Source organism: Centrocercus urophasianus, unplaced genomic scaffold (genome assembly GCF_019232065.1).
Source record: "Centrocercus urophasianus isolate 14NV4802_14NV808 unplaced genomic scaffold, USGS_Curo_1.0 seq_13, whole genome shotgun sequence".
Lineage (NCBI taxonomy): Eukaryota > Metazoa > Chordata > Aves > Galliformes > Phasianidae > Centrocercus > Centrocercus urophasianus.
The window spans coordinates 29,242,474-29,265,246 of NW_024884475.1; the positions used below are offsets into that span (position 1 = coordinate 29,242,474).

General features: G+C 40.5%; 1 protein-coding gene across 7 annotated transcripts; it reads left to right on the forward strand.

Moving 5' to 3' along the window:
* The first annotated feature begins 71 nt into the window (after positions 1-71).
* LOC122157320 (sodium/hydrogen exchanger 9B2-like) lies at positions 72-22,665 on the forward strand. 7 transcript variants are annotated; one of them, XR_006167849.1, is made up of 15 exons: positions 72-518; positions 2,614-2,710; positions 4,003-4,186; positions 5,518-5,688; positions 7,950-8,092; positions 9,896-10,023; positions 10,869-11,044; positions 12,131-12,237; positions 13,328-13,477; positions 15,624-15,732; positions 15,925-16,061; positions 17,847-19,714; positions 20,880-20,960; positions 21,618-21,866; positions 22,498-22,665. XR_006167849.1 is itself a non-coding variant. In XM_042812906.1 (13 exons), exons 2-13 carry the CDS (start codon positions 2,624-2,626, stop codon positions 17,926-17,928), a joined length of 1,536 nt encoding a protein of 511 aa, XP_042668840.1. In that variant the 5' UTR covers positions 72-518; positions 2,614-2,623; the 3' UTR covers positions 17,929-18,026. The 7 variants fall into 7 exon arrangements, 3 of the variants coding, with proteins under 3 accessions (XP_042668840.1, XP_042668838.1, XP_042668839.1); XR_006167851.1 differs by having other exon boundaries at positions 17,847-18,251; positions 19,556-19,714; positions 21,618-22,665; XR_006167847.1 differs by having other exon boundaries at positions 21,618-22,665.
* The last annotated feature ends 108 nt before the right edge of the window (positions 22,666-22,773 follow it).

Consider the following 22,773-nt stretch of genomic DNA (forward strand, 5'->3'; position numbering starts at 1 on the left):
TTTCACAGAGCCCGGTGCGAGTGCGTGACTCAGCGACAGGAAGGAAGAAGGGCTGTCTCTTTCCCCAGGTGCACCCACAGATGAGACGGATGTATTTGATGCATCTTTACGAAACGAATGTTTTCACGGTAGCACCACAGACGTGCCAACACTTTGGTTCTCTTGCCCTCCCCCATGCAATTCCTCCCCTTGTTCTCCCGCGCTGCGGGCTCTGCGGGCTCGGGGCTGCTCCGCGGCTCAAACAAAGCTGCCGCCTGGTGCGCGCGGCACGAGAGGAGAAGACGGCACCCGGCAAGCCTTTCGGGTCCCTCCTGCCTGCAGCTGGACGATTTTGCAGCCTGCCTGGTGCAGCTGTGGATAGCGGAGGCATCGTGCTGCACTAGCTAGGGGAGGAGGAGGAGCCAGAGCTGGCAGCGGGCTGCTCCTGCTGCCGGGCGTGGTCGAGCGCATCGCCATCTCGGCGTGTTGGAGAGGCTGCGCGGGAACGTGAGATCGCTCTGATTCCCGCCGCTCCACAGGTAAGCCCAGGCCGCAGGAGGAGAGGTGGGAGCCGCGCAGGGAGGAAGCGGGCTGGGGAGGCGGGGAAGGACGTTGCATCAGGGTGCGCTTTCGCCTTCTGGGTGACGGGTGGTTGGGGCTGACGCTTTGCTTTAATGCTGGCCGTTAGTGGCTCTTGGCAGAGCCTGCTGCACTTCGTGTGCATGCACAGAATAGCGCTAACGGTCACCAGGGCAATAGAGCTAAAAATATCGGCAAGCACATGCTTCCCATCAGTCATCTTTGGAGCTTCGCTTTCCCTCTCTTTCGAATTCCTTCCTATTCAAAACAAATAAAATAAGAAGGTCTAACAACAGCTGTAATAAAAAAGCTTTTCTTCTTTCATGCCAAGGGAGGTATATTTCAGACGGCTGTAGTGAAACAAGCATGTTGCTGGCTGGTTTCCAGTTTCCACAGTGTGGGCCTTAACAGTGGAGTATGAATTCTGTTCCGCCTTTCTTCAGTCCATCTGATTTTATTTGCAAAGAAATCTGTCCAGAGGAAATTTATAAAACAAAAACCAAGGCTGAAGGTCTGTCACACAACAAACAAGGGCAAGCTCACGCTGTCTGAGACATTGATTTCTACCTTGGAAAAATCCCTGCTAAGCAGATTTCCTTTTGCAGTCTTTTCTTTCCTTTACTCTACTTAAACAGTGCGTGCTGGCCCTGAAGTTGTTGGGAGGTGGGCTCCTCTTCCTTGTGCGTATCAATGTATTTCACGTCTACAGGTGTCTGACCCTGAGAACTAGGATCATCTCCCATGCAAACATGTATGAGAACAATCTATATTATCCCTTACCCATCCAGCACACGCACATCTTTCAAAATTAGAGTGACGTACGGATGCCATGGGGAGAGATAGCAAAACCATTACACTAGAACACATTGATACTGTCTTTCTGTATTCTTTCTATATGTCTTAGCTGTGTCAAGCCAGTTTCATACCAGAACAGCTCAAACAAAATTAACCAAGTGTTAAAACAGCCCCTGCCTATGTTCAAGGCATCAATCTTTTGCAGATCTCAAAGATATTATGAACTGAAGGCTTGATAATGGTGAGAATCAGGTCTCTGACTTGCTTCCAGCAATTCAGCAAGGAGGGAATTTTTTGGCTCAAATGTTTTGGCACAACTTGAGTGGCTTATGGGGCCTGAGAAACGGACTTCAAGAAAAGTACTGTTACCACTGGTGTGGAGTTACTGTGACAAATAATGCGACCAAGTCTTGTGAGTGTAACTCTTATTGACACAGACTTGTGGAATTGTAGTAAATTTTCACACACATGCACGCAAAACATTTAGTACATCGACGTATCAGCAGAAATTGACTAGTTAGAGCAAATACAATGATGATTATCTGCATTCAAATCAAGAATTTTCCACTCTTAAGAATGATCTCTGTGGCTTATGAGCAATAACAAAGAGCTATTTTTTCTTAGTCTTGCCCAAGAATAAGTTGGGTGTATCTTAGATCTCTAGTCAAGCAAACATTTTCTGTTTCTGAGATACTCAATCAGTGTATTTGAATGGTGATGCCTAACAGGACCATCTCCTTGAAAATTTCACTAAAAATCAAGCAGGATCTGATCAGATTTTTAGCTGGGAAGAAAGTGTCCCTTGTGGGTATGCTATACAAACTACGCTTACTATCTATATGAAATGGTCACTTTCCTTACCACGTGCACACGTTTTGTGACACTTTCAGAGCTTGTGGTCCTGGCAAGAGATATTGGCAGTAAGTGATTTTTCTCTTGTTCTTATAGAAGACATAAATATATAGGTGTATATTACAGCCATACTCTCACAGAGTGCATAATGTGTTTGCGCAAAACACAGTGATTCTAAAACTTAATTTTTTTTAGTGCTTGACTTTGCAAACAATACTATTTTTTTATTAGCTTCTGTGTTTTGTCTTATATATAGCATATGCAGGCATGCAAAGGATGTTAAATTCCAAACAGGGCTTTGAGGGCTTTTTCACATTAATATTAATAATAGTATTACAGGAAAGCGTTGCCTCTGGAAAATGCTATTACCTGTTTCTTTAAGTTTTCTACCTCTATTGCATTCATTAGCTTTGCCACAATGGTGAAGGAAGATACGGTGAATGAAGATTCTGAACCATCAGTATGTGAGAGAAATGGCATGATTCCCATGCATGAGAAAAGTGAGGTAATTAATTAGCATTTCAAATTGCAGCTTTATTTAGAAGAATCTTTCTCTTTCCTTGCTGAATCCATCAAAATGCTGAACAGAATGTGGAGAGAAATTTCCTCTGTGAGAATTTGTCATAATAAACATTCTGTTTTGAAAACTGCGTTAAGTTAGATAAGTGCATGATACTGACACAAGACAAGTACTTTGTGGTGTATCCAGATATATATGGGAAGCTGGTGATCACAGGATAGGAAACCAAGTAATCCCGTGCTTGAAAGCTCACAAGATTTGATGTTCCAACTGTGACTATGAGTAAGGGATATATATATATACGTATATATATATATATAAAAGAGAGAAAAATAATGGGAAATGTGGAACTGCTACTGGATGAAGGCCAAACCGCAGCATGGGCGAGAGTTCCATGTCCACGCTATGACAATGGGCTGGCACAAAGATGAATAATTTTAGAGGAAGAAAGATGATTAATTTCTTAAAAATAAGGACCCTTAAATGAAGGGAGATGCATATCCAAAAATGGTCAAAAAGGATATTGGTTATGAATTCGGGTATGTAGATGAATCAATATAAAAGAGCAGCTTTAAAAAACTCTGTGCCTCAAGAAACCATTATTCAAGGAAGAATCTGCCGGGGTAACATTTCTTCTTTTCTGCCTCTACTTACCAGCTTGAGCCTTGCTACTATGGATCGTGTGAGTAATGTTTGCACTGCCATCTGCACTGTTTCTTTCATTTTTGTATAATCACAAGTGGGTTTGATTGTTTTGGTTCAAGGCTTTGTAGTAGAAGTTAATTACAAGTTATATTAAAGATAGTGCCTCGCTCGGATGATGCTGAGTGTTACTTCATTGTGGAATCCACTGCAGAAGCAGAAACGTATCGAACTGTGAAAAACGTTGATGAATGTTTGGCTCACACACAAGACGAACTGGGCACAGTTCATTAATGATGTTTTTTCATCAAATACCCTGCTGTTGTTGCTGAACAAGTGCTCTGCACATAGGCTCAGGAGCTTTCACAGAAATGGATTTAAAAGCAGTAAATAAATGAATGACCTGCAGTCTTTCATATGCACAACTTTCTGCCATATGAAAACAGACTCGTAGTGGAAAATGCCAAATCCAATACAAAGCTCTAATCTTTCTTGTAGTCAGCAGTTGTTTAGTTAATGTTGTCCATCAGTAGACAGGATGCATCCAGCGTATTGCGACCGATTGCAGGTATGTTGTATGTCACTGCAAATACATACTGAGCCACTTCTGAGATAATTTCATTGTTTTCATTTAGGAAGGGTCAACAGCAGATGCCAAAGGTGCTGATGGGAATATACAAACAGAAGAAACTGCTCTATTGAATCACTCAGCTCAGCAGCCTCCAGAACCGATATCAGGGTCTTCAGCACCTGCAGGAACATGGAGGCAAATATTTGCTTGTCCTCCTCAGGGTTTACTGTCTCGAATAGTAACAAATGGTAAGTAAGAAAAAGACAATGCAAAATGTTTAGTTAAACTGAGTAGAAGGAAGGCTTCCTAATTCTCATAGTTTTGGTGTGAGTATACTGAGATGGTTTATGAAGAGAGTGCATTTTCCACAAACTAGATGGCTTTCCATTGAATTAAGGCACCAAAAATGAGACTTTGCAGTAATACCTTCTTCTGTACTTATTATCCTAGGCTTGCAAAGCCAAGATTCATAACTCCAAGGCAAATTGACTCATTCTATTTAAGATTTGCCCTGCACTCTAAGCTCCCAGAACAGAATGCCCAGCTAACCAACTATTTCAGGCTTTTCCAAACATAAGATATTTTTTGTGGCTTTGCTTCCACAGCCTTTATTCTCTCTCGCTTGTGATTCTTAGACATTATGTTTGGAAAACTAACAGTCTGTAGCTAAAGATATAGAAAATCATTCTATATTCTATTCTATTTTCATGTGATTACAAGAAGGGCAATTTATTCAGCAAGTTTTTTCTTCTGCTTTGCTCTTCTGCCTTTATGTCTATTCATGCCTGTTCTTGTTGTGTTAGTGTAGGAACAGATTTGGGAAACTGGAAAGAGTATACTATTTTCACATATTTTATAATATTTTCAGATATTTTTTGTAATACTTTTCAGGAGCTTTCCCTCTTTGTTTTCTGTGTTAATTTATACTACCTTAGGCTGCCCAGAGACATCACCTTCAGATTTTTGTCTCCCGGGGATGCACAAACATATCTAGCCAAAAAATGAGATATTAATGAAAACAGAACTGCAGTCATTAGCTCAAAGACGTATCAGGCACAGCAGGTTCCTGCTGCAATTTTTACTTAGCTGAAGGAAGATAGCACAAATGCAAGATGAGTGCTGGTGAAAATCTATGCTAAAAGTCTGGGACCTGTTAAATGCTTTCCACAGTGGCCTTTGGTTTACTCAGTCTTTTTTGGTCCCTAATGACTTTCCTGTTACTATTTTCTAAAGTGTCTCAGCGTCTATGAAATCAGAAATAGGCTTAAGGAGTGTCAAATATTAAACAGTGTTACGATTAATATTATAATTATATTAAAAATATATTAAATATATACTATATATTAATATATAAATATAAATATATTAATATAAAATAATATAAATATATAAAAATAATATTAAATATATTAATATATTAAAATTAATAATACGAAAATATAATGATTTTTAAGGTACAGAACTTTTATTTCTGCGAGTTAATGGTACCTTAGCAGAAAAAGAAATGTGACCTAATATTGAAATTGGTTCTCTATTTGTTGGAAATGATTAGATATTAATATTTCTTGTCCTGTTCCAGTTGCCGCTGTGGTCTTGGTTTGGGCTGTGGTTTGGTCCATCACTGGGCCCGAATGTCTCCCAGGTGGAAACCTGTTTGGAATTTTGTGTCTTTATTTTTTTGCTGTCATTGGAGGTAAAATTTTTGGACTCATTAAAATAGGAACACTGCCACCCCTCCCTGCTCTTCTGGGTAAGATGCCCTTTCTTCTTTTCTTCCTGTGTGGTTGTGGTGTTTTAACAGTCGGGGGACACCTGCAGATTGGGCATGGTTGGATTAGGAACATGCAAATTTATAATGCCCAAATTTGCCACTTTTTCATGTGACTTGTTTGTGGTCCTTGTGGAGAAGTTAGAAAACTCCCCCAGGCTAGCTCAGGTGAAACTACCTATATGTTCCTAAGGCTCCTCCTCCCCTTAGTTCTTTTTGACTATCATTAGTATGATATTATGAAGTACTTTGATGCCAAAGTAGCTGAAAAAGGTGGTCCCTTTGTTATGCTGAGCCTATACATGAGTCGAGCTGTTGATACAGAGAAAACTTCAAGGCACTACAGGAGGCATTTGCAGCCTGCTCTGCCTTGAAGTGATAAATAACTTGCTATTATTATTATTATTAACTGTTACTGTAGTCTCTCACAGTGGGCCCTCTGACAGGAGAAGGGCTGGATGGCTTTGTTTGCAGCACTGTTTGGGCAGTGTGTGTATTCATGTACTGCTGTGTTCCACAGGTGAGAACAGATTCAAACAAGAGGGAGGGAAGTTTTGCATATAGCATGGCTGCCCACAGTAACACAGGCTTTACAAAAGCAGGGCCCTTAATAAGTAAACACCTTAAAAAAAATCAGAGTCGTATAGAATCACAGAATGGCTTGAGTTGGAAGGGACCTCAAGGATCACCAAGTTCCAAAATCTGACCATTTGGGTTCTGCTTTCTTCAATTTAATCCGTATCTAAAAATTGAGTTGCGCGTGAAGCTGCTTGCCTGAGTGAAACTTAAGCATGATGGTATATGTGTGGTGAGTTGCTTAGGTTTGAGTTAATTGTTCAGATCCGTGGTCTTTGAGGAAAACTGAGCAACCTAGAGACAGAAGAAGAAATACGCTGTGTCTTTGACTGATCTTTACACTAAGAGTGTAAGTCTCGTACTCTTGTGTAGGAACTCTTTAATTCATTTCTGCTAGGTGCACTGTGGCTCGTTCAGCTCTGTGCACCTTATAGTGAGCCTCTATGTGAGTAAGGGGGAAGGATGTGGCTACAGAAATGGTCACGTGTTATATTTTAGATACACTTTGGAGGTTCTGCTGGCAACATGGAGCAGAATGATGAGGGTATCTTTTAAGGTGGTGTATTTTTTCTCTGATAAGCAATCTTCTAGATCGGGGTAGATCCAGTCAATGGATGTCTCACACGCACAAAAAAAGTGCAAAGAGCCACATGATCATTGACACAAATGTCACAAGGGACTGCAGACTAATTATGCCACTTTTTTTCTTCTTTTTTTAATTTTTTTTTTTCCGGGAAGGGGTGGGCAGAGCAGTGTGTTACAGGATGAACCAGCTCTGCAGCCAAGGCTTACAGGCAAACACACCAAGCTGTGCCCAACCTGAGCACAGAGTTTACTTTTCATCTTTTGGTTTCTGGTTTATTAACATGGTTAATATGAAATTATACCACAAAAAAATGTATCTTTGAATCGTGGGGACCTACAACGAGTCTTTACAGAACTATAGTTACCATGTCCGTACTTTTCTGTATCTCTAGTTCTGATAGCTTTGAAGAAATCCCTGATTAATCTGCCTTGTTAATATTTGCAAAAGGTTGGATCTTGCAATTAGCTCAAATAGAGGATAAGTGCAAGTTCCTGTTATTTCCCCTGCTTTCTCCTTTGCTTAAAAGTTGAATTGCCTGAGCATTTTAAGATCTCCAAATTAGACCATGACTAGATGATTTAGATTAGATGTTCCAGTGACCTCAGCATTATGGTTCGTGTGATACCTGCATTTCTGACAGGATTTTTTAAAAACCATTTCCAACTTATGAGAGGAATACTTAATATTAGATTACCCTCCTCTTTTCATATTTAAAAAAAAAAAAAAAAAAGTTAACAAAAAATATATCTTTAAAGGTCCGGAGGTGGTTTTGTTCATGGTAAGCATGACCTGCAGCTGGTGAACAAAGTAGAATTCTGTCATTTCTTGTTTGAGTTGTGTTTCAGCATCTCACAGATTTGCTCATTGGTGACCTGGTATGTTCTAGACCACTTCCATTGCTTTAAACATCTTAATCTTCTCACATTCCCATCTTTAAAACAAGGCTAATGATAACAGAGCAGGAGTTGTTTTGTTGTCTCTTAGAAATACATCCTATTGTGTCAAGTTTTTAAAATTCAAGATAAACTTCTACTGCAGTCAAATAGATCATTTGACTGTGGTTTGTTTGCTTTCATTTAAGGGATGCTTCTTGCTGGTTTTCTCATCCGAAATACCCCGTTTGTTAGTGACATTGTCCAGATAAATCTGCGCTGGTCTGCCGCACTGAGGAATATTGCTCTTTCAATTATCCTGACCCGAGCAGGACTTGGTCTAGATCCAAAGGTATGGCACCAGCTACTCTGTAAGGCAAAGTATGACACTGATTCTGTTAAAAATATTGGACTGTTTGGTCTTAGAAGACTTGAAAATCAGAGCATTACAAAAAGCACAATTCCTGCTGTGTAGTCACATGTTAATCAACGTTGTCAGGTAGATCTGTAGTGTTGGTGAGCAGTCAAAAAAGTACCTGAAGAAAACTGATCTTATGACTATGTATCCTCCATATCCTAAAGAAATTTCCTGAATTTTGTGAGCAGGGCATATGGGGACATGCATTCTATCACAGTCTGTCAGGAAGAGTTTATACTGCCTAGCAATGTCCCTGTCAGTTTACTGTGACAAACTAAAACAAGTAAGGAAGGGAATCCACATCCCAGAAGGAGCATGCTGTTTGTGCTGGCACAAATCAGACAAACAAAAATCTTCTTTGTCTTTTTTGCTATTTTATTTTCTCTTTCTATAATCATTGTACGTTTTATGCAAATGTGTTAATCCTGAAGATGATTCTGCCTGTACTACAGAAGCAGTGTTTCACGTCACTGTGAAGCCCATAACGCTTCTGTGAACAGAATAGTTTTCTTCAACGCACTGTAAACTTCATATTCCCTCAATTAATTATTGTGATGTTTGCTTGATCAAAATCAGCTGTCTGAGATAAAGCTGTACCATACTTACCCCTGTCTAAATGACTGTTTAAAGCTTATATAAAATTTAGTGTAGGGATAGCTAGCTCAGGTCAATAAATCTGATTTTCTTACCCAAGATGAAAATTACAGTGTTTCCAGTTTTCAGATTTTTAGATAAATAGGTTTTGTCACTCTTGAACAAATGATTTTCCTAAGTATACTATTTGTCCTTTTTATGAAGGTATTGACACTTGTACTGACACTTGTATTAGCACAGCCTGTGAGTTGTGCCCAGTTTGGTGACAATGTTTTTTTTTCTACTCCACATCTTTTTTGGCCAGAGGAACTTCATCTCTGTCTCATTTGTCTCCCATGTGGCAATCGAAGCTGTCGTTTGGACTCCATATGTAGCAATGCTTTGATGTGCTTACAACTGTTCCTTGTGTAGCTGAAGCTGTGAAGTCAGATGCCAGTTGCTCTAGTGATTCTCAGCCCTAATTATGCTGGGATAAACTGCAACTTGTTGTTTTTATCCATATCAAAATTAGGGACTTCTCCTGGCAGAATCATGTTCGGGATAAACTAATAAAAGCTACTTTTACAAGCAAATACTCTCTTTCAGTGAAGTTTTTGGGTAGAAGTTGCAGAGGCAGGTAGAATTTAATCTACTCTGGATATCAAGTGAGAAACAGCTCAAAGTAGTGCATGGCTTCTTTCTCCAACTTTATGTAGCTCTACGTAAAAATGTTCTGATTTGTTGAGACTTTGGAATTATTTCTGGGTTGCTTATGCAACTTGTGGGATGATAGCAAAAACTTCTGTGGACAGTGAAAATTACGTCAAGCAACTGTGGGTGAGATGGCTGCGGTGAGAGTGCACTCTTCAAATGAACTGTAGTTACCTCAGCCACTCCAGAACTGTTTGCTCTGCACAAGAAGCCAAAGTGTGGGAACCTCATTTAACACAGATTTGTTGGGTTTCACTGCCTCACATGCAATTTTATATCCAAATCCACTTCTGCTTGAGCCTATCTCTGGCATAAGCCATGTAAAACTGTCATATCCTATACTTCAACTTAGAGGGAATTATTTTAATAAATGGTGTCAGGTCATAAAAGTTATTGCTCTCTATGAAGCCAGAGGTACTGGTACTAATGGCTGAATTTGCTTTTATGTTGTAGGCTCTTAGGAAGCTCAAAGCAGTCTGCTTACGGCTTTCTTTTGGACCATGCCTTTCGGAAACATGCACAGCTGCTGTTTTTGCCTATTTACTCATGCATTTGCCGTGGCAGTGGGGATTTATATTAGGGTAACGTACCATCTTTTGTCCTATATGACTTTTTTGTTACAGCTAGATGATCCACATGCAGTTAGTTCCCTGCCAAGCAGGCACCTCAAGCTGTTCTTAGCCCCTGTGGCTGTTTGCTTACCATTCATGTCTGGCTCTGTAGCTAATTTAAAGGTCACATTTACAGATGTAGAGAAGTACTTGCGTCTTTGCTCTTCTCTGACTGTGATCTGGGCACTTATAGAAGGAAGAAAGATGGTGCAATCCCTGGATCTTTAGCCACAAGGCAGAGGGCTTTTAGGGACAGAAAATGATACCACAAGTTTGTGCTGGAATGCAGAATTTCCACTTTGAGAAATTTATACAGAACAGTCTTCCTACCACAAGTTGAAAATAAGGACATGGTATGTTACACTGTGGGGTAATATCCTTGAAGAGGAAACTTTTTCCATCTAGGTTCTATCTAAACTGGTGGACTCAGTTCCAGACTGTATACTAGAAGGAGATAAATGAACTTCTCTCCTGCCACACACTGAATTTTGAGTAGGAACTCACAAGTCATGAGCATCTAGACCAGGTTCCTAAAGTGGGTAGTCAAGGCATGTATCAGAGAGAACTGGCCTGCAGTGTAGAGTCAATTCTTAGCCTGTGGAGCCTTTGATTTTTAATATTATTTTGGTGAACAGGAAGTAAGAGGTGATTGTGGATCTGCAGGGAAATATCCATGCTTGTAATTAGGAAGGAGAGGTAAGGATATTTTATGTGCAGGTCTGTGTACTTAAAATTTAGAAGGGAGATCATAATGTTTTGAAGCTTTTCAGTTTAGTGCTTGCTATTTAGGAGAGGCTGAAACCCTGTGTTTTCAGTTTTGTTCTAGGTGCAGTCTCTCCTGCTGTTGTAGTTCCCTCAATGCTGATCTTACAAGCTGGGGGATATGGAGTGGAGAAAGGTGTCCCAACTTTGCTAATGGCAGCTGGAAGCATTGATGACATTCTGGCTATTACAGGCTTCAACACTTGCCTTGGGATGGCTTTCTCTTCTGGTATGCGAGTTAATCTGTAGATGGTGACAACCAGATCAAACTGTGATATTTTGAGGAATGTGTGCTTTGTTATGATTGACTGGTTTGTATCTTAATGACAGCTCCTCATGAGGTTTAGATATGGAGTTCAGTATGGACAGAGAAGTTACCCATGATCAAAAGTGTTGGTGTAACTTCATTTACTCTGAGGTGTGGATCACAGCTTTCAGAAAACAGTTTTGTTTTTTTTCCATAACTGCCATGTCCAGCTCCCTTGTGCCCAGTATAAATGGTCTCAAGTATCCCTGGGTTTGACAGTGCTCTAGCAGTGCTTTTTTTTTCTCTGACTTCCTTGGCACACTTTCTTGGCATAAGCAAAGAGTTGCACAAAAGTTGCACTTTCCAGTTCTTGCAGGCTCATGGGTTCTCTCCTGAGGCCGTTCCTTCCGCTCTCTAATTTAGAGCAGAGACCATACTGAAATCATTCCCATAGATATACAGCGTGGTTTGTGAGTGAAGGTTCTGCTTTAGGGTAACTGGGGTAACTAGGGGTAACTTTAACTAACTTAACTTTAGGGTAACTAGGGCCCCTCACTGCAAGAAAGATATTGAGGCCCTGGAACGTGTTCAAAGGAGGGCAACAAAGCTGGTGAGGGGTCTGGAACACAGGCCATATGAGGAGAGGCTGAAGGAGCTGGGAATGTTCAGCCTGGAGAAGAGGAGGCTCAGGGGAGACCTCATTGCTCTCTATAACTTCCTGAAGGGAGGTTGTAGTGAGCTGGGGGTCGGCCTCTTCTCTCGTGCCATTAGTGATAGGACCAGAGGGAATGGCTTCAAGCTACGGCAGGGGAGATTCAGGCTGGACATGAGGAAGTATTACTTTTCAGAAAGGGTGGTCAGGCACTGGAATGGACTGCCCAGGGAGGCGGTGGAGTCACCGAGCCTGGGGGTGTTCAAGGAAAGGCTGGATGTTGTGTTGAAGGACATGGTTTAGTAGGAGCTATTGGGAATAGGTGAACGGTTGGACTGGGTGATCTTTTAGGTCTTTTCCAACCTTGGTGATTCTATGATTCTATGATTCTAACACACTTCTCTTTTGCCAAATAGGTTCCACTCTGTACAATGTGCTCCAAGGAGTGCTGGAGGTTGCTGTTGGCATAGCAGCTGGTGGGATTCTGGGAGTGTTCGTTCGGTATTTCCCAAGCCATGATCAGGTTAAAAAAAAAAAGTTTTTGTTTAAAATTGCGCTATGTAAGATATTCTTTGTTTATAAATGCCATTTTTATATTATTCATTTTCAAACTTCATATGACACCTTTTGTGAGAAAGCAGTGTACAGCTCTAACAGCTTCTAAATTGCAAAGCCTACAAAGCAAGGAAGTGTTTTAAGGATGGCTGTTTGTGTACTGCAACAATAGCAGTGTATGATGTCACAGTCCTTCCTGATGGAGAGCCTGGAACCCAGTTCACAATCCTGTACCCACAAGTGGTAGAGGTGTTGGAAATGCTCACGTGGAAAGGGAAAAGGATCTGATGCCTATTGAGTAGTATGAGTAGAATAATGATTGAATTGATGTGCAACATATTTACCTCCACTCATTTTTAATCTTTAGCCTACTGGAAACATCTTAGAAATGTGCAGATCACACGCTTGGGATATTATCAACACTAATTAGAATGGTGCTTTCATTAATAATTAAGCTTATATAAAGTGGTAGATGAATTTACTATCAAGGGTAACTACACAAACAAAATTGTAGAAGAAAGCATATAGTCTGGATACTGAAATCAGTTTGAACAACAGCTATTGCCATCAGTGGCACCAAATTTTCTTATTAAATAACATGGAAATGCGGCACAGAAATCAACTGATAACTAGACATGGGAAACACAGAGATATAACTGCTGTGAAACTGCCTTTGTCCTTAAAAACACTTAGTGGCAATGATCTAACCCCTCCTTGGATAAGCTCCGGCTCTTCATGGTAGAGGTGCTGTTATCATAGCCTAGAAGCAGGAAGGTTAGAATAGAGCATCATATTCCTTGTTATGCAAAAAGTGTTTTGGCAGTAAGGTTTTGGATGGGCAGAGGAAAAGAAATATTGACATTTCAGAACTATAGTTTGCTAGGAATTAGTGTCCCAAAGAACTCCTTAACTCAACTGCATAGTTCAAGTCTCAAACAAAAGTTTTGATTCCTCCACAATGGTGCCCTCTGTTAGCTTCAAATTAGTAGATGTAAACATTCGCCATTTCCAGACATGAATTTACTTTTTTTTTTGTTTCTTTCTTTGCTTGCTTGCAGGCATCTCTGTCATGGATGAGATCGTATTTTGTGCTTGGACTGTCCATGTTTGCTGTTTTTGGCAGTGTCTATTTTGGCTTCCCTGGATCAGGAGGGCTCTGCACATTAGTCTTAGCTTTTATTGCTGGCATGGGATGGTCCGAGGAAAAGGTGAATGTTTATGCACAACATACCAGAACTCCTTTGAATGCACAGCTTAGCAGAAGTTTGGATTTCCATCAGGAGTGGCAGTGGCCCATTTATGTAGATTCATGGGAAGTACAGATTATGAAAATAAATGTAGAACTGTTCCTAATCTTTAGTGTAACAGAAAGTTACCATGTATGTGGATGAGGTAACGTTATACTGACAGTAAAATGCTCACGAGCTTCTCTCAAACATCAGTGCAATACCTTTTAAGCCCTGTAAAGGAAGGTTAGTTGTCATGGCACTTGATGAGGAATCTGAAGCTTAGTCCCAGCTCTGTGACAGTCTCTGTAGCCTTACACAGTCATTTAAAGGTAAGTTTTAATAATAGATGTCCAAATACAGTTCTGAACATGGCCTCAATATCCTGAGCTTTTGTTCCCTGTGATTTTTAGGGGGTGAAATGGAAAGCAGTAATTAACCATTTTATTGCTTTCCCCAATTCGTAGCAAGTCTGCATAACCAGAGAGCAGAGTGCCCACACTAAGTGGTGATACAAAGCTGTTCAGAAACCATACAAAAGACTGTCTCTAAGCCACTTTCTTTTAGCTATGAAGCCTGTTTCTTGCTATTTTTGCCCTGCTGATTTTCTGTATCTTGGAATGTCTCACTGCCCCTTTTCTTGATACCATCTGCACTTAATGTTTGAGGGCGATTTTCCTTTTCATATCTGTAGCCTTGCAGCATGCAGTAAGAGAAGGGAGGAGAAAGGAAAGAGGACTGGATATATTATTATTCCCATCTAGAACCTGACCTCGGTACGATCTCTCCATCTGTTAAAATAACAAATAAGAAACCATGGTTTCTATTTAAAATATTACATTGTTGTCCAGTTTTAAAAGAGGGGAAACTTGAGGCTTGAAATAGTTAAAAACCTTAAAGCTCATAAAGCTCACTGTTGAAGGCTTTTAAGCCACTTCTGAAGGGGAGTCCTTACAAAAGCGTATGCAGTCCATAACTACCTACTTAGTTTAAATTCTTTTGATCAGTAGGAGAGGCTGCTTGATGATGATTTCAAACACCTTAGCTCTTTTTATCAGATGCAGCCAGAGAGATCTGCTTACTGAATACTCAGTGTTACCAACATTTTCCTGCTGAGCATCACAAAGGCCACCGGTGCTGTCTCTGGTGGAAGTGAACAAATAGCATCAGCAGAGAACAAGGGACATTGTACCTGTTGCTGAAGTAGTTAAATGAGAAGTAAACATCTGGAAAGAATTTTATTATTTTTTTAAAAAGAAAGCAGAGTAAGTTAGCAGGGAGAAGTGAGGCAAATAAAAAAGTTTACAGGTCTGTGTGTTTCCACCTCATTCTCTTTAAGGTTATGTAAGGTTTTGTATTGCAGTTATCTCACTGTTCCATTGATAGAAGAGCCAGAGGTGCTGCCATGTTGAATGGTCAGTCCAGAGAGAATGTGAGGGACAGTACACACCTGGGCTCTGCATCCTCACACACTGCAGCCTGCATGTTCATCTGCTATTGCAGAACCACTTCTTTTAAAAAGTGGTGTTAGAGATGCTACATGTACCTCTTCAACTGAGTGGAAGATTCCTGTTTACTTTGGCAGCAGGTTGCTTTAGGAAAAGCGCTAGGTGTAAAGTTCAAGCACAAAGAGAGAAGATGGTTTTGCAGTCATACAGTAATCACACAGAGACATTCAGCGTTTTTCATTAGTAAGAGATTTCAGGCTTACCCAATCTAGCTCCTGCTCATGTGGAAATTGGTTTCTACCTGAGTGTGGTGCAAGTAGGCATTACTAAAACTTCTCAGGGTCTGACTCTGCTCAAGTACAAATGGAACAAGTCTGAGCGTGCAATTCCCAAAAGCTAATCAGTTTCATTGCAAAACTTTTGAAATTGCATCTTCCTAAACAGTGAAAATCAATTGTGCTTTATTTTCATTCTCTAGGCTACAGATTGCTTTAGTATTAGATCAAAGTTCACCATAAACTAGGAATCTAAAAAACAATTCTGGAATGTATTTATGATAAGTTTTCATTTTGTCGTTTGATTAATTAAATGTGTCTGCTTTGGTTGTTGCTGTTTGGGTTGTTTTGTGTATGTGTGTGAATTGATGGATTTTTTTTTTATTATTATTATTACTATTGCAGAGGGAAGTAGAAAAAATTGTTGCCATTGCTTGGAATATCTTTCAACCTTTTCTTTTTGGTTTGATCGGAGCCGAAGTATCTGTTACATCTCTCAGGCCTGAAACTGTTGGTAAGATCTGTCACTAGTTATCCAATTTTATTTCTAGCTTCCAAAGAATCTCCAGAAAGAAATCTTAAGTAAAGCAGTATGGCTGTCGAAAACCAACATACTGGAATCACTGTAAAGCTGTGACTTTAGAAGGCTTTTTTCCCTCAGGCACCTATGCACAAAAATAGTGAGAAGCACTTGTCTTTGTTTCAGGGCTCTGTGTAGCTACACTAGGTATTGCCCTAGTTGTGCGAATCGTTGCGACGTTCCTGATGGTGTGTTTTGCTGGGTTTAATTTCAAGGAGAAAGTATTCGTCTCACTGGCGTGGATTCCCAAAGCCACTGTGCAGGTAAAACAGCCCAACATCATCTGCATTCCAGGCTAGATCTGTAGTCTTTAGCAAAGCTCTTCTTCACTAGCACAGCCTTAAACAGGGAGAGGATTGGGTCCCTGTTAACAGCAGAGTGCGGTATGTGGACAGTTCATATTCTGAACTGCCCTGTCTTAAGTCTGCTTGAAAAGGCCATGGGGGACCTGCCATGGGAGGGTTTTTAGCTTGCATCCTGGGTCATACTCCCAGTAATAATGGTGAATGTACATGTAAATACTTAATCACAGAATAACTATTTATCAGTTTCTGCAGATTATTGTGTCTTTTACATACAGATTTTGAGAACTCTTGAAGTCTGAAAGTGTTTCTCTCTAATACCACATAAAGTGTTCACCGACACAGTTGCACTTGAGGCTCAGAATGGGTTTTTATTTCATGGTTGTTCTAATAACGGCTGGCCTGACAGGCTTATTGCTAGAGAAGCCTCAGGCTGGTTGCATTCTTGCTCAGTGATTGTTACATCACCTGGACTTTGCCTCAAAAGCATGGTAGTTTGTAAGCAGAAGTTAATAATAGGAACAGGCAGAGATTACTGCAAGAATTGTGAACTAATCTTTGCAAAGCTGCTGACTTTTGACTGCTGTCAGGACACATTCTCAAGGTATGGGATTTTAACAGCTCCAATATGCAGTGTGCTGGCCTATTTCATTAATTACACGTTCTCCGGAAATGGATAACATGTCAGCTAAGCCACACTCCTCACCAGAGGGAGCCACTCACATTGACTCACTTGCCTAGGAAATTCAGATAGCCAAATGGAAATTGTTCATATATAGATATGATAGAACCCTTACTGTTTTGTATACTGCCTAGAAACTAAGGAGCTTGAATGAATTACAGATTTTTAATTTATGTTAAGCATAGACTGATGATTAGTCCCTTTTTTTTCCTGTTTCGCTGAGGAAGATTCCTTCCTCCATTTCAGCAATCCTTTCTCTCCTGCAGGCTGCAATAGGTTCCCTTGCCCTGGATACAGCAAGAAGTCATCAGGATGAGCAACTGGAAAAGTATGGAATGGATGTACTAACAGTAGCTTTCTTGGCTATCTTAATCACTGCTCCCATTGGAGCCTTAGTTATTGGCTTGGCAGGGCCCAGACTTTTGCAGAAGTCTCAGACTAAACACGAGGAAAATGAGGAAGGTGCTGTGGTTGGAGAAGAGCCAGAGGACTGTGAGCCTTCGTAAGACAGGCATTTATGGGAATGTGGTCCTTCAGCTCTTACACTTTTGTTAAGTAAACATTTTGTGTCTGTAATCTTTCTGGACAAAACCGAAACAAGTGTCGGATACACTACTATTTTAAAAGCAGGTCTGGTGGAGTTTTACAAAATATTTTTTTGTGTTGATGGTGCCTTAAGAGATGAACTAGGTAAATATACAGCAAATAGGCTGACCAGGCAGTGAGTCACTCCAAAGTTAGCAGTCATCAATTACTAAAAACATGTGGGTGTGAGGCCAGGAAGAGGATCAGATTTGTTCAGTTATGGAGTGGATCAGTAGGTGGATGAACAAAAGAAAATGGAGACGGATGTAATAGCTTCTTGATGGTTAAAACTGGACTGTAAGATGACAAGTTCAGCAGCTCGAAGAATGCAACAACTGAATTAGGACTGTTGACACACAGTGAACAAATCCTGCCACAGATCTCACAGAGGGAGATGGTTCCCTCTCCTTTCTCGTTCAGTTTTGAAAACCTGCCTTTTTCCATTGCTGTTCTTTCACACGTTCCTTTGTACCTTCAAGGGACTGTCAGTTCTGGTCATGGCAAGAAGCAGCAAGCAGTGCTTATGTGCTGAAAGAGACAGTTCCAGTGAGGCTGTGGTAATAAAGGAGTACCCGGTGAAAAGAACCAAGCTTGAAAATAAGATGAAAGAGGCCGTAAGGACTGGGAGAAAGTTACATGGCATTGGGATGGCTGCTTCCTGGCGTGTGTACTTCAGCCTTTGTGCATCTCTGTGTCAAGCCAATGAAAGCCAGCTTGTCAGCTGCTGGGAGTGTGTACTCTAGGACAAGAGAGAACTCCCCTCGGATGGAGCTTGCTGGCGTGGCAATGCCGAGGTAGCAACGAGTTGTTTCTTTCTTCCTCAGCTCCTTTTGGGAAACCTGACGGTAGTGACAGACCTCAAATCAGGATTTATGAATCAACAGGTATCTCTTGCTCTAAGTTTATACTCGTGTCTATGAAAATGCTATGATCTGATCCTCCACACATCTGCATTTGCTTAACTGTGGCAAAATAAAACAAGTATTTACTAAAACCTTTCAAGTTAATACTCATTTTTCCAAGGGGTAAATGGTTGTGTTTGTTTTGGAGATTGGAGGCCTCTTAGGTTTGGCAAGGTCTTTTTACTCTGATCAATAGAGAAATAGAATTTAAATGAAGAGGCTGGGGAAAGCATCACTGAGAGGCATGTTACAAAGGGAAAGGAGCCCCACCACACCTTCCTGCAGAAAGAATGACATGCTGTCATGAGAAAGCAGTGAGCATGAACCCACCACTTGTGTGGGTCTTTCTAGAAGCACAAGTTGCATACTGGATCTCTTGCCAAAATATTTTGCCATAGGAGCAAAAAGTTCAAACGTTTTTTGGAGGGTTTTTCTTTGTTTAATATTGATGCCTTCTGCACAGTCAGTACAGTATAGTTCATATTTGATCTTCTCATATAACCTGTTACCTTTCTCTTCTCCTTGACTTTCCAAAAGTCAAGAACAAACCGTTGAAGAAAACCCTGCTCTTGTCTTCAGCTTTCGTACCAGTTAGGGTTTTGCATTGCCGGTTACAGAGATTGTTTAATCTGTCTTGCTCTGCTACATTTTGGGTGAGTAACAAGCTCTAAGTAGGACATTCACTGCTTTCTGAATCATGAAATGAGTCCAGCATCCTTCAGAAACTGAGTTTTATTTAGTTATGTTTAGAAACACAGATTTGAGATCTAAGAGGACAGTGGCTGCCCACAGAGTTCTACAGTACAGTTCATTTGAGATTGTTTTACAGAACACTATTCAGAATGTATTTGATGTGTCCATATATTTTGGTTTCTGTAAGTAAGCATTATGCAATTCTGTTTTAGCTCCTGTATTTTATTGTGCAACGTAATAAGAAAATACCTTTAAAGGAAAACTGTATGTACCTGTATTATTTGGAGTGCGTGTGTTATGTCTCTGTATATACATAATAATCAGTATGTGTACCTTTTCATATGACTGGTTGTGGTAGATACGAGCACAGAACACCTGTATGAGGTCTTTCGCAGGCGAAAGGCTTCAACTGGTTCTAGCCAAAAAGCGAAGTTCTTAAAAATATTTAAGGTTTGTGGCCTGCAGCTCCAGCACAATGATAAACGCCAGGAAATTCTTGGGTAAGTTTTCCCCTGACAGCTGTGAAGTACGATTATTATTTCATTTTGTCCACGCTTCCTTACCATATGCACTGCTGTTCTCTCCACTTTTAGGGAACATACAGTCTTCAGTTAATGCTTGTTCCCTGACAAGAGAAGAAGGTGCTCTCAAACTCTACAGACTGATGAACAGTTCCAGTGCTGCATGAGATGGTTACTGTGTCAAGCGCTGACTTCTGTGTCCCTCCTGCCTGCTGTGCATGGCTCACTGAGGTACTCAGTTGCATAAACGAGGATAGTTTTATAAGGAGCTTATTGCATTTGGAAAGTGTAGTATGTGCAGACCTAATGGGTAAAGTGAAGGAGTATGCTGTTCAGTTCATCAGTGGCTGCTTATAGAATAATACACTTCATGTGATTAAAATGTAGAGGAGAAGCTGTGTATAGTTTGGTTTATTTACAAAGTTTTATAGAAAATAAAAACTCTCCTTCAAGGAGCGATCACTGCACCACATTTGGAATGTGTTCAGTGACACTGTAAGCATTATAGCCCTTTAAATTTGAACACAATCATAAGCCTGACAGCCTTGCTCGCCATCTCATAAATTGACTCTATCGTGTTCCCTTAATCTTAGTTCCCTCTCAGTTTAGTTATCAGGATCACTCCTCCCATCATTCTAGACCCCGAATAGCTGCACTGATTCAACTGTAGCTTTGTCTCACAAATCAAATTCAATTTTCCTTTCCTCACCACTGAGTGTATTTGTCACAGGGCCCCTTTCTCTGAGCCTTTATTAAGTTGTGAATAAGAATCGCATTGAAGCTATTACAGTCCTGCAGATCTAAAATGAGAAGTATTGATGCTATATAATGCTCCTTGCTTTCTAGAAAGGAACAAAACACATCTTGTCATGAGAAGAAATGTTATATCGGGGCTGAGATATTGTCAATAAGTACAATAAGTGACAATTTCAGCTGCTTTTAAATAGGAGTTAATTGAAAGAGTTTGCAGAGGTGAAGTCATGACGACTAGGGCCCCCTCCCTTTGAACAAAATGCCATGAAATCATTCATGAATAATGCATAAATTCAAGCTAATAAAATCTTTATGCAATGCCAAACAGTCTCTTTTTTGGAGGAACTGAAATTAGCGTGCAACATGCAGTAACTGTAACTGGGGGAGTCCCACTGTCATGCAGACATAAGCACAAGTGCAAGGTGGAGAATACTGAGCACTGCATGCATGTGCAGTTCCAGAAGGTTCAGAAGAGCCTCAGCAGCAGAACAGTCTGACAGCACAGCCCTGCTGGCACACAGCAGGCAGAGTTAGAGCAGGCAGCATACAAGTAAAGACAGAAAGGGGCCATCTGGAAGCAGGAAGTAGCATGAGCCAGGGATGAAATAACAATGTAATTATAATCAATCTCTTCCTTTTTCAGCTAAACTGAACATTCTGGAGAATTCAGATGACGTCTAGAATTAATTGTGAAATGCTCAGGCTGTAGTATGGCCACAAAACGGTAAATGATAGTTTTTGCATTTTAAATGGAGTCCAAGAAGTGAAATTTTGGGCCAGATGGTGCTTGAATCGCATTTGCTTTGTCTAATAGTTGACACAAATAAGTCATCTTTATCTGAGTATATTTGTTTTGCAGGTTTATTTGTAGTTTATTACAGTGATTGTTCAAATTCATAGTGGAAAGAGGTCATTACTACTGTTCTAGTAGAGTAAGGCATCATGGTATGACATGCCCTGTTATGCTTTCCCCGACTTTGCATCAAGACAAGTGAAGATCTGGTCTGGTCTACCACCTGTGTCCTGGTGTTTATCATGCTATTATCCCCTTGTGTGGGGCTTCCAACTAAAGGTGGAAAAGTCACCCAGTGCCAAGAGAGCCCAGCACACCTTAGTAGGTAATGCGTTCAACTCTATCATTGCTGAGACAGAGGGCTTCACAGACATTTCAGTCCTTAGCTTAGCTCACAGACTTTAGAGAGAGAATCTGAACAGATAAGTAAATTGTGAGGCTGGCTTTTCTTTTTGTTGCAAAGACTTGCATTTAGAGCACAAGCTGTGAACGGATTCAGCAATTTTTTTTTATTTTTGTGTTTTGCATCTGTCTTCCAAAGGACATCACATTAAATTAAGAGCAAAACTTCTTGCATTTGGCTTGCAGGTGAAGAATCCAAATTGCAAACAGCACAGGCTCAGATAAGCCAATCCAATTCAGTGCCGTGAACTCAGCAGTCCAAGAAAATTTCATTTACTTGGTGAGTGCAGGTACAGACACCTAACTTCCATGGATTCTTGAAATCAGAGAGGATGATAAAGGCTCTGGTATCCTTCTTCATCTTGGGATGCATTTTGCTGTCCTTCTCAGACTGATGCGACGTGAATCCATTACACAGCTATTTTTACCTGGCAGGTAGGCTGAAACAAAACTCTTACTTTGATAAACAAAAGCAGAACAATTCTTCGTTTGAAATTCCTGCAGCCAAAGCACTACAGCCAGTGTTGTTCAGCTTTTGTTTACTTCAGTTTTATAGCTGTACTTCCACAGGCAGCAATTGCAGCAAAAGAAGGGATTTTTAATGCCAAGAGTATGAAAATTACCCTACAGGAACGCGCAATCCCCTTGTTAGGGCTCTTTGCTGCACCTGACTAAGGCCTGCTCCAAAACCACCATGAAGATGGGATTCACCTTAAGTGTGGCCACATGAGGCAGTTTTCCCTTCACAGATTCATTTTGAAATGCAGGGAAATAGTAAAAAAGATTGTAAGCAAGATAAGATGACTATCCTGTAGAAATAATTAAGATGTCCTTTCTAAAAAGGAACTGTGACACAGTTGTTGCTAAACTATACCTCATGTAGGTTCCACTGCCATAGAGACATAAGCAAAACCAAACCAAACACCATGTGTTTCTGTAGCCAGAGTTGCAGGTAGTTTAGCAGTAGTTTCATCCAACAGAAAGCAGGGGAAAAACAATTACATAATCAAATTGTGCGAGAGGTGGAGGCAAGAGGCTAAACATCACATTGTCATTTTTTTTAAAGGAGATTTCTGGGAGAAAATTCACTTCTGCTGTATCACTTACCTCAGCAGCATTTGTCTAAGTGGAACAACAGAAAAGAGGATTGCTGTACACAGAAAGCAATGAAATTATCTGAATGTAAGAGTATCCTGATAGAAGCTGGAAGTACATAAAGACTTGTATAGAATAATTGCTGTAATGGCTGTGAGTTTTTCTATTTCACCTAGCACTTTTTCCACCAAACCCAAGAATTGAACTTAGCATTCAGTATATGCATCTAAGAGTGAAACAGAGCATA

What these genes read in the sequence shown, in the direction of transcription:
- LOC122157320 (XM_042812904.1), top strand. Translation starts at nt 2,624, where the DNA reads ATGGTGAAGGAAGATACGGTGAATGAAGATTCTGAACCATCAGTATGT. An exon ending in ATTTCCCAAGCCATGATCAG is followed by an intron (nt 12,238 to 13,327) that starts GTTAAAAAAAAA and finishes GCTTGCTTGCAG; the next exon opens with GCATCTCTGTCATGGATGAG. An exon ending in TGGGATGGTCCGAGGAAAAG is followed by an intron (nt 13,478 to 15,623) that starts GTGAATGTTTAT and finishes TTACTATTGCAG; the next exon opens with AGGGAAGTAGAAAAAATTGT.